We start from the raw sequence: 11373 nt of genomic DNA on the forward strand, positions 1-11373 counted from the left end.
ACTCATTTTGACCCTGGATTCTGTTTCAACAACTACAGTATCTGATCTGAGACTATTTTTGATAAGATCACTGATATCAACAGATCTGACACTACAGTTCTTGACTGTTTAAAAGCACAATCCTTGTCCCAGCCCTGATGCTGGTTTCTGTAACGCTGATCTCTTCTGGCTTCCTGTCTACCACACACCCACTGCTCAGTCCTGGCTGGCTTTGGTATCTACCAGGATCCCTTCTCTGCCACACTGAAAGCATTTGCATGCCTCTGTCCCACTCAGAGCTCTCTCCTCAGTCAGCCTGTTTACTCCCTAGGCCTCCATACCTTCCTGTTCTGATTCACAGATTCTGCTGACTCTCAATTTCTATCTCCTCTGAGTTCCAGGGTCATCAACCCGGGACAACTGGGACAATATTGAAAGCTAATTTCAAAACTGAGTATTCTCTCAAGTAAAACCATGCCTGGTAATCTGTGTTGAGCTCAGAATAGCCTAAAGAAAGCAGCATGAACATAATACTGGCAAACTATTATGTGCTTTTAAGCCTGCTAAGAAGCTGGCTCTAAAGCAGGGCTGACCTCCGCCAGTTGAGGCACAAGAAGGCTGACATCAAGTTTCTTTCAAAATCCCCATTCAGGCTGGACCTTTGGTTCTCTAATGGGAGATGCTAAAGGTGCTAAAATATTGTGTCCTTAAGATCGACTAGAGTTTAATAAAGCATTTCTCACAGAGATTACTGCTGTTCTTCTCAGGTATATATATGCCCCACAGTGGAAGGAGCAGCCAGAAGCTCATCCAGGAGAACTCTCTGCTCTGGCTGGAAGGAACTCCACTGGGAGTTGGCAAGGCTCCCCAGTCATTTCTGCTGGAGAGCACAAGAGCTCAACAGTAATGCCATCTGCAGCTGTTTGTCCTTGTACTTAATAGCCTCCTTGGAGGGATGTCCTGCTCCACCCGGGACTCAAGTGTGATCAGGAATCCCGGCAGTCTCACCAGGGTGCCACAGTCTGTCTGTGGATATCTGTCCTCAGCCCTGGTGTGATGTTACTCTTGCTTCCCTTGTCCTTTGGCTGCCCCACTCATCCCAGCTGGACTTTGTGAGCCCTGACCAGACGATACTGACCTCTACCTGCTACTTCCCTCTGTCCACTAACTACTATTTACTCTTGTGCTTTTGCTTGTATATGCTTAATAAACTCATTCATTCAAACAAAAAGCACAGCTTTCACGGATCCCTCTCTAGATCATATGAAAATAATTTAAAAAAAATATTGACACACAAATTCCACCCTCAAAGATTCTATTTGATTTGGTCTGGGGTACAGACTGGGCTTTGGAGTTCTGAAAGTCTCAGTGATTCTAATGTGTAAGTAAGGCTAAGAATCACTAGCTTAAGGCCCAGCCCCACTCAAGTATTCCTATCTTACCCAATAGTACACACACACACACACACACACACACACACAGACACGGCTTAAAGAGAAGGGCTAGGCAGCTTTGCTGTCTCTGCCCCTCAACACTACATGCCTACCCCTTACAAGAACCATGACATCCATGTGACTCAGTACATGCTAAAGCAGCCATGCTGGGTTCACTCCTACTGTCTTTTTCTCCAATGTAATATCTGAATGTGCGCCTGGATATGCTAGAAGCCAGTCATGGGACTGTGGGAGGAAGTCAGAACTGAGAAAAATCTCTGAAACAAGTTATGGGCTTGACAAATGTTGGCACCGATCATAGCTAAGATTCCCTAGTGCTGGTTTTAGATATGTGAGCCTATACACTTCCTTTATATTTACAGCCAATTTTCCTTTTCTAAAAAATATTTACTACTTTTTAAGTTCTGTGTATGTGTGTGTTTAGAGTCAGGGTCTCTGCCCATAAGTGCTGTGAGTAGGGAGGCCAGAAGATGGTATCCAATCGCTTTGGAACTGGAGTTACAGGCAGTGTGAGCCATCCAATGGGAACTCAGATCCTCTGCAAGTACAGTTCGTGCTTTTAACTGCCTGGCAATCTCTACAGCCCCTTACACTCAGCTTTCTGGTGCTAGCAACTAAGTCTACTAGCTACAGGTATGGCTCACTTCCACCCACTACTCTCTGCTCCTCTGGAACATTTTGCTACTTTGCAATGCTTCACGGGGCTGGGATCACATTTCCTGGTAGACTAGAAACTTAACATAGGTTAGGATCAGCTCTGTTTGATAAACAACTGTATGCTCAGTATCTAACACAATTCACAGCATACAACTGGTGTTTAATAGTTTTCTCAATAAACACATGTGAGGGGTCAAAAACCCAGTCATTATCAGGAACCCTGTTGTCCTTGTCAGCATGACTCAAGCTTGTTGTGGTTGAAGACAAATGCTGACGGGTAGACCCAGACCCTAATGAGCCTGGACAAGGATACTTTAGGGCCAGATGAACTCTGAGTCACAGTGGAGTTGCAGGAGGAAAAGATGAACTATGCAAAGGGCATTTTCACTAGCTCTTCCTGTCACTCCAAGTCTTCACAATGCCCAGGTGGGACTGGCAGAAACCTGTGACCACAGAAGGTTTGAGAAGGAGAGGGTCCTGTAATCATGGTAGGTGACACAGGCATGACTTCTCTGGCAGGAATCATGCTCTACGTTTCCTGGTGTTTCCTGTGTACCTCTTATTACATCTCCCCAATTACATATTATCTGGAGGCAGGTAATATGGTCTATCCTTCAACAGACCACTGAAACAAAATGTCCCAACATGTGTGCAGATGCCACAGCCTTGGTTCAGGGTTAAAGCATTTGCCTATGAAGGCCAAATCCTTGTGTTCAGTTCCCAACATAAAAAACCAACCAAATAAAATCCACAACACCAGTACACCTGTTCTGGAAGGACAATGAAAATCAATCTGACTTCTCAATGCATGGTGGAGAAGAGCTTCTCACCCCTGTCAAGCTCTAAAAGCCTTCCCCAGCACCGACCGAGTCCCTGGTACTAACCTTGCTTCTCAGTGACTTAGCAGAACTCTTCATACTGGCATTCAAGTGTGAGACATGAATGAATCTCTCAACCCCAGCTTCCTTGGATGCCTGAGCTATTGCTCGAGGAATATTCACAAAAACATCCTCAAAATCAAAGTTTCTGGAAGAAAAGGTGGGGTGAGGGAAATACAGTAAAGAATTTGAGAAGATTCAGGATTTCAGAGTGTTCTATACTACTTTGGTTTTCATGACAGGATTGGAATTTATAACCGTTAACTTTTTAAATAGTAATGCCTTAAATCTAAGCCAAATGCAACTTTTCCTAAGGCTTCCAGGCCTGCTCATTGTCAATACACTTAACTAAAGGCTGACTCCAAGTTATAAAGCCAGCATAAAAAGTACTTTATGTTCTCAAGGAATCCTGTAACCAAGGCACCTCAAGAAAACCTGACTATTCTGGCTAGAGGGAAGCAGGGCTGGAAAGGGACTCACAGACCTTTGTTCTCCCTAAAGAGAAAAAAAAAAAAAAAATCAGTTATGGCAGGGCCTAGTGGCATATAATGCTGGCTACTTGGGAAGCTGAGACAGGGGCCTCACAATTCAAAGCTAGCCTGGGCTACAGAGTGAGCTCAAGACCAACTGTGTGAATGGGCAACATAGTGAGAACTTAGCTCAAAAATAAGAAAAACAGGACTAGGGATATAGCTCAGTAGTAGACACATGCTTGTCTGAGGAAGGCCCTAAGTTCAGTCTTTAAAATGGGAAAGAAGGAGGGACAGAGAGAGAGGGGGAGGGAGGAAGGGAGGAAGGGAGGAAGGGAGGAAGGGAGGAAGGAAGGCACATAGGAAGAGAGAGGGAGGGGACTAAGCCACAACTCGAGCCTTACATTAGCTAAATGATTCCTATGCACAAGCCTATGCACAAGCCAGTGTGTCAGTCCCTACGGGAGACACACAGATGAAAAGGACCCTGTAAGTCATCAAAGAATTTAAACTACTTAATGAAACAGGGGACTAAAATAAATCTAAGACAGACATTCAATGAATGCTAAAGGGGGAAAAAGTGTAAACAAAGCGCTATGAAAATATAAACTTAAACATTTATTTAGGTCAGTGTAGTAGCACACATCTGTAATCACAGCACTTGCAAGGTAGAGAGGCAGGAGAACTCTAAGTCTAATAGAGTCACCTTGGGATACATAAGACCCTATCTCAAAAGAAAATAATAAAAACCTTAGAAATAACAATATCATTATTTATTAATAATCCCCATAGAAACTGACCCACATTCACACCAGTACCTGATCATGGTCAATTAACCCGCGGAGAGGCAATCCAAAGTAGTGAGCAGAGGGACAAGCAAATCCTACACCCTAGCTCCACCCCACGACAGGTTCAAGCAGTCAACACTGGTCACTGTCACATCCACAGCACCGACCGTACTGACATGATGTATCATACTGCTAACATCCACTACACTGTGCCAAAGAACCTACTTACCCGTTACTGGTGGGCTGACTAAAATGGCACTGAAACTTAACCCCCAGCACCAGAAGGTACCGGGTAAATGTCACCGAACCCTAGGACTCAGCAGAAAAGACAGGACACAGGACTTACCTGGTCTCCCACTCCCGCCCAATGAGATTGATGACCACATTGCTGTGCTGCACTGCTTTCCTGATAGAATCCTTGTCTCGAGCATCCCACTCCTACAACAGCAGAGACCAATCAGAGTAAAACATGCAGGTACATCTCCGCACTTACAGAATAGCCATCCGCAGTAGTTCAAACTCGGGGCCATTTCAGACTCCACTCACTTCCACATATGAAGCTGACAGCTCACACCCCCTGCTCACTCCCCCACTCCTCCAAGACAAGGAAGTCAAAGTACATGTCACTCATGACATCAGACTCTAGAAAAGAGGCAGGTCATCCTTAATGGCAGATTTTAGTGGGCCATGCTTGGTCTTCTGAGGCCCAAGCAGATATCTAGCCACTAACTAGCCACTGATGAAGGCGCAGGAATTCTGCCCCCAGTGTATAAAGAAGTATGGCATGGAGGTGAGCAAAGCTTTGCCACCAGTGGAGACCACCAAAAGGAACAGCATTCCACTAGGGAACTCGGAGCTAGTTCCTTATTTCTCTTCAATTCTTTCCCTATCTATCTATCTATCTATCTATCTATCTATCTATCTATCTATCTATCTATCCACCTATCTATCTATCTATCTATCTATCCACCTATCTATCTATCTATCCACCTATCTATCCACCTATCTATCTATCTATCTATCTATCTATCTATCTATCTATCTATCTATCTATTATCATTAATTGTAGCACTGGGAGTCTAACCCAGGTCTTCAAGCATGTACAACAAGCATTCTATCAACTGTACTACATCTCCAGCCCTTAATACTCTATAATATCAGCTGTGGTTTTTTTTTTTTTTTTTTTTGGTTCTTTTTTTCGGAGCTGGGGACCGAACCCAGGGCCTTGCGCTTCCTAGGTAAGCACACTACCACTGAGCTAAATCCCCAGCCCCTCAGCTGTGTTTTAAAGACACAAAACCAAGAATTGAAGAAATGCAGAGACGAAAATTTCCAGGTCTTGTTGTTAACATTGCTCACATAGGGGCTCACATAGCCAGGCTAACCTTAAATGCTTCCACCTGTCCATTGCTAGGACTACAAGCGTGTGCCACCGAGCCTGGCTCCTGTTTGTTAAGGCAGAGCCTCACTCCACCCTGAATAGCCCAACATTCATGGTGTATTCCAAGCTGACGTCGAATTCACAAGAATCCTCCTGTCTCAGACTCCCAAGTTGCTGGGATTGCAGGAAGGAGACATACAGCATCTGGGACAATTTTCATTTTAGTACAGAAAATTCTGTTCTTATTTTCTCCGAGATTACTTAATATATAGTCACAGTGCAAGAGTTTACAAGCTGAGCTGAAACCCTACATGATGTCTAATCAACTCGTTGCTCATTGGACGACCAAAGGGCTCATGCAACTTAACCCCTCCCCTGTAGGCTCTCCTTAGTTCTCTGGGAGCCACTGGCCTAAGAAAAACAAGAGGGAATGCTAAGAGAGGACTGTGCACAGCTAAGTTCGTACCAACTATGCCAACTTCTTAGACTTCCTCCTTGAGATTCTGTCTGTAAAATCACCTTAGAACCCTACCACAAGGCACACATATGATCCTAAATACTAAAAGATCCCTTTGGTATCTTCTACTAGCCACAATTAAAAGAGTAAACAAAATCAAGACAAGTTCATGTTCATATTTTATTTCTCCCAATATATCAAAAATATTCCAATATATAATAACTATAAACAAAACCATTAGCATACTAATGTAATTTTTCATGCAGTCTTTGAAATCTGCATTTTTATCTTATAGTACTTCTCAATTTGGAACAGCCACAATTCAAGTGTTCTACTGCTACACAGGGCTAATGCTACCATGCAGAAAAAGCACATGTCTAGAGGAGGGCTTAGTAAACTAGAGCCTATAGGCCATATCTGCCTACAATCTATAAAGTAATATTGGAGCACAGCCACATCCATTCACTCACATACTGTCTATGACTGCTTTAGGGTAGAGCTCGGCTGCTCTGACAAAGATTCTATGATCTGAAAACTATAAATAATCATTATCTAGTACTTTACAAAAAGGTTTGCTGACAACTAGAGTAGGGTTTGCAAGCTAAAACAAGAGGATGCACTTGGTCCGCCCTGGGGTTAAACTACTGCTTTATTATACTTCCTCTTCTCCCTAACAATGACCTCAGAAACTACCTTAACATCATAAAGTCTTACCAGAAAGATAAGCTGGCCCAGGTCACCCATTAGACGAAGGTGCATGGTGTCATATATATCGCACCGATATGGTATGATCACTTGTGACCCCATTCGTCCTAAAAGATGGCATGAAACAAAGATCAACATCAATGTGAGTATGTCACACAACAATGATTAGAAAACATTAAATTCCAATATGATAGACGGATTAACTTAATGCTTAAAGCAGAATGTATTCTGGCATATTGAAGATGCCATAACCACACATATTATTTCTCATATACTTATTTATTCCCATAACAAATGTATGCATTCCCATAATAATATCCTATAGAGGAAGCATGAATGTTCTCTCAGTGCCAAGGCAGATGAAATTTATATAAATCTAAGACAGAAGTAATTTATAATATCGTTAAAACAAAAACACATGGCTTGCAGTCTCAAGTCAGACAATCCTAGTCCAAGGCATGAAGCACACTCAACTAAAAGAATTTCACTTACCAAGATGGTTGACAACGTATCGACCCAGGAAGCCTGTTGCTCCGAACACGGTGGCCACAACTCCACTGACGGATGAGCGGCCACCTTTCCCATGAGGTATGACAGCATGGTGAAGCTGGCGATGGGATGAGCTGCAGAACACAGATGTGGCTGCTGCAGAAATGGCAGGACCTTCAGGGAAACACCAGAGCCAGCAAACACGGCACATGTTAGCACGAAAGGTTCCTAGAGACTTGTACCTTAGGGATTCAAGTACCGACAACAGCAAACGCAAATTACTGGAGCATAAAATCCATAGGAATTACAGAAAATTAGAAAGGAAATACCACATCCTATGGGATACATAACATCAAGCCATATTATCACAAGAAAGGATTTCTGGGTAAAGCATTTTAAGGAAGGTTTTAAAGAGGAAGACCCAAGCCTGGAATCCTATGAGAAACACAACATGCACAACTAAGCAGAAGTAAGACTGAGCAAGACTGGAGTGGAGTAACAGCAAAGGACTATCTGCGCATGACTGAAATTTGATGGCAAGTGAGTTGAGGTCATGATGTGGCGTAAGGCAGAAGACTACTGGCATCTCAAAAGGAAGAAGGAAGAAAAATTGCTGGGGAGCTGGCTCAGAAGGTAGGGTGCTTGCTATGAAAGCATGAGGGCTGAGTTTGAATTCCTGACACGTGCATAAAAAGAGGAAAGAAAAGGAAAGGAAAGGAAAGGAAAGGAAAGGAAAGGAAAGGAAAGGAAAGGAAAGGAAAGGAAAGGAAAGGAAAAAAAACACCCAAGCATGGTGGCTGGCAAGCTCAGTAACTTTCTATCACCTATAGAGAGGCTGAGAGAGGTAAATTCCTAAAGCTTGCTGTCAAGACAGCCTGGCCAATCAGTGACTTCCAAGTTCAGTGAGGGATTCTGTCTCAAATAAATAAATATTAGATAGATACGCAGACAGACAGATGGGTGGAGAGTGATTAAGGAGGGCAGTAGCTATTGACCTCTGGCCTTCAGATGCACACATATTCACAAACACAAATACGTGCACGTGCCAGTGGCCTTCCCCAGCATGGAGGGTCACTGCTGGCAGGGCTGCCTGCAGAGGAGAGAAGGATGTGCAAGGTGGGGGAATCTCACAGTTGACTGACTAGCAACCAGGCCATTTCTGCTGCTCTGACTGACTAGCAACAAGGTGCTTCTTTATGTATGCACATCTCACAGAACAAAGATGGACTGGTGCGTATCTAAGTGGAACAGAATATGTTTGACTTTTCATTACACGTCCAGGGTTACAGTTCAGTTTCAATTAGAAAATATAAACAGAACAACTTTTATTGTTATCAGCCCTATAACTCTGACTTAAAGAATCTAAAGAATGTCTCCACCAGGGCCAGCAAGATGGCTCAGTGGTTAAGAGCAGTGGCTGCTCTTCAAGAGGACCTGAGTAACCCACATGGTGGCTCACAACCACCTGTAAAGGAATCCAATGTCCTCTTCTGGTGTGTCTGAAGACAGCTACAGTGTACTCATGTACATGAGAGAGAGAGGGAGGGAGGAAGGAAAAAAAGAAAAGGAACGTCTCCTCCATAGCAAACATGTTTATTATGACAACCTGCATTTAGGCTGGCAATGTTTGTTAGCATTAACACTCCAGATAAACATCTGTCTGTCTGCGTATCTATCTAATATTTATTTATTTGAGACAGAATCCCTCACTGAACTTGGAAGTCACTGATTGGCCAGGCTGTCTTGACAGCAAGCTTTAGGAATTTACCTCTCTCAGTCTCTCTATAGGTGATAGAAAGTTACTGAGCTATCTTATTTACTGAGTTTTACTCCTGCAGGGGTGTACCCTGTACAAGACCCCATCTTTAAACTACATTTTCAGAGACCTCTAAGCCTATAATAAAAAGAGACCTTGAGTCTGTAACCTATTCTCCTGGCCAGTCAGGGTTTGTCAATTATCTCTTTGCCCTGCATCAATTACGCTGTTTGACTTTGCTCAGGGGCAGAGACCCCAAGCAGATTCCCGGAGTAATGTCCTCATCTAGTTATGTGCTTATCTGTGCTTAATGATCTCCAAGGCATAAGGAAGACTTCCAAACAGTGGCCAGATAAAAGTTAATGTTAGGATTTTCCTAAAAAGACTCAGGAAAAGACATAAAACGAATCTCAGGAAAATGAATCATGATGGATGCAGAGAGTCCCCAAGGATGCAACACACAGAGACCAGAATCCAAAAGCTAGAGAAAGAAGGACAGTGATTGTGGCAACCGCTCAGTTTTGCTGGAACTGTGTCAGCCAGCTGTGCCAGCTTCATGAGTCTCACCATTTCCAGTGGATATGGCTGTGCCCATACACATACATACTCTCCTATCCTAAATAAATACAAATACGGAAAACAAGAAGATAAATGAAAGGAGTACAGTTTAGACGTAAAAAAACAAAACAACAACACTGAAAAGCAATCTTTGGTGAGGGGCTGATGAGAATGTAAATGAATGCATTAAGACAGAAGCAGGGCATCCACAAGGGGGCTCCACCTCACCCTCGGGCAATGGGATAGCCTTATCTAACACTTGTTAAAAACAAAGGTTTTGGAGATGGAGTATCAGTCTGTAACCGGGTTACCCTAGAACTTGCCATGTAGCCCTAACTGCCTTTGAACCCACAATCATCCTCCTGCCTCGGTGTCTCAAGTACTGAGGTTACAGGTGTGAGCTACTATTCCTTTCTGTTTTACAATCCCACTCTAATGCTCCTTTGATGTTCATTTACAGTAAGACTGGGGCATAGGGACAGCTAACTCCCTATTCAGCAGCTGTTGGACTATCTCTTGATGCTCTATTTATCTAAGCAATCAACGAGCTGGCTGGTCTATCCTAACAGCAGCACCGGTGGTCCTGAATATTCCACGAACGCCTTGAGGAAACTACATGACCAAAGCAGCCTTAACTCCTGGTTACCTGAAACAGTTTGTTCCAGATTTTTATGCTATCACAACCCAATTCTGGATGACCCTGTAACCATTTCCCAGGTCAGAGTATAAGCACAGAGGGACAACTGTGACTGCTACTAAAGAAGATAGGCTATGATTGCTCCAAATTATCTGCCTAGCTAGCATGGCTCATCTGGAGATTCTCCTGGGAGACACCCTTTTGTGCTGTTTTTCCCCTGTAGTGTAGCAGGAGGCCTAATAAAAGACTTCTTGGGAGTGGCCTTGTTTTGTCTACTTTCAGTAGTGTGGGCTCAGTTGGTGACATGAAGGAAGCAACAGAAAGGGCAAAGAAGTGGTGATGGCTTTGGCAGTGACATAAAAGACATCTGACTCCTGCTTAGCAGCTGGTGAAATTTCTGCTCCAACCCTGAGGGTGTGGGGGGAAGCAAGCTCTTCTAGGTGATCTGACTTGAAGCAATTTTGAGAATGAACAACATTCCGTAATGAGTTTTTTAAAAAAAAAAAACCACTATGGAAAAATGTAACTGAAGTGGGCACTTTGTGGTGTGGAGGGTGAATGACAGTGACATGTAACGACTGAAGCTTTGCTTCCCTTATTCTGCAAGAGCAAATGCATGTTTTCGATTTGAGGACCGTGAACAGATTCAAGCACAGCAGAAGAGTAAATAAACAATGTTGACAAATTCTAAGCGGCCTTCGCTTTTCTTTCCACCCAGCTCCCAATTCTCCACAAACATCTTTCTCTGCTGCAGACCCTAGCGCCACAACCTGACAGACTCCATCCGTGGAGCGGATTATGATTTCCATTGCAATTACTACCATGAAGCCAATCGATGTCCAGCTGTCCAAACCCCTTTTCCTCCCTAAGTAGTTCCTTTGCCCTCAACCTTCCCAACAATCTCCGCATTATCTCGAGCCTTTTAAGTGTCCAGGTCCTCCTCGTCTCACCCAACTACTCCAGCTCTCCGTCTCCTCCCCGAGTGCACAGTTTCACACATGCGCCAAGGGTATGAGGAAGAAAGGTTTTTGTTCCCGTCGCGGAATGCAGCTCCAAGACCCGGTACCCGGTGACACTTACGTGACATTGGAAGCGCTCTAACAACCTGAAAGCGGACGGCGGCCGCCATCTTCTCCCACAATGCCTCACGGCCGGCGCTTCCGC

General features: G+C 43.9%; 1 protein-coding gene across 2 annotated transcripts in view; it reads right to left on the reverse strand.

Annotated features, from left to right (window-relative positions):
* The window catches only part of Ndufa9 (NADH:ubiquinone oxidoreductase subunit A9), a 28791-nt gene extending 17422 nt beyond the window's left edge, over nt 1-11369 (reverse strand). The window contains exons 1-5 of one of the 2 annotated variants that reach the window (XM_006237500.3): nt 11290-11369; nt 7262-7500; nt 6779-6876; nt 4573-4664; nt 2975-3116 (exon numbers count right to left, since the gene is read on the reverse strand). In XM_006237500.3, the coding sequence (XP_006237562.1) occupies nt 2975-3116; nt 4573-4664; nt 6779-6876; nt 7262-7469 (540 nt within the window). In that variant the 5' untranslated portion in view covers nt 7470-7500; nt 11290-11369. The remainder of the gene's footprint in view (nt 1-2974; nt 3117-4572; nt 4665-6778; nt 6877-7261; nt 7501-11289) is intronic. The other variant, NM_001100752.1, reaches the window with a different exon arrangement.
* Nucleotides 11370-11373: the final 4 nt, after the last annotated feature.

The sequence above is a fragment of the Rattus norvegicus genome, chromosome 4 (assembly GCF_036323735.1).
Source record: "Rattus norvegicus strain BN/NHsdMcwi chromosome 4, GRCr8, whole genome shotgun sequence".
NCBI lineage: Eukaryota > Metazoa > Chordata > Mammalia > Rodentia > Muridae > Rattus > Rattus norvegicus.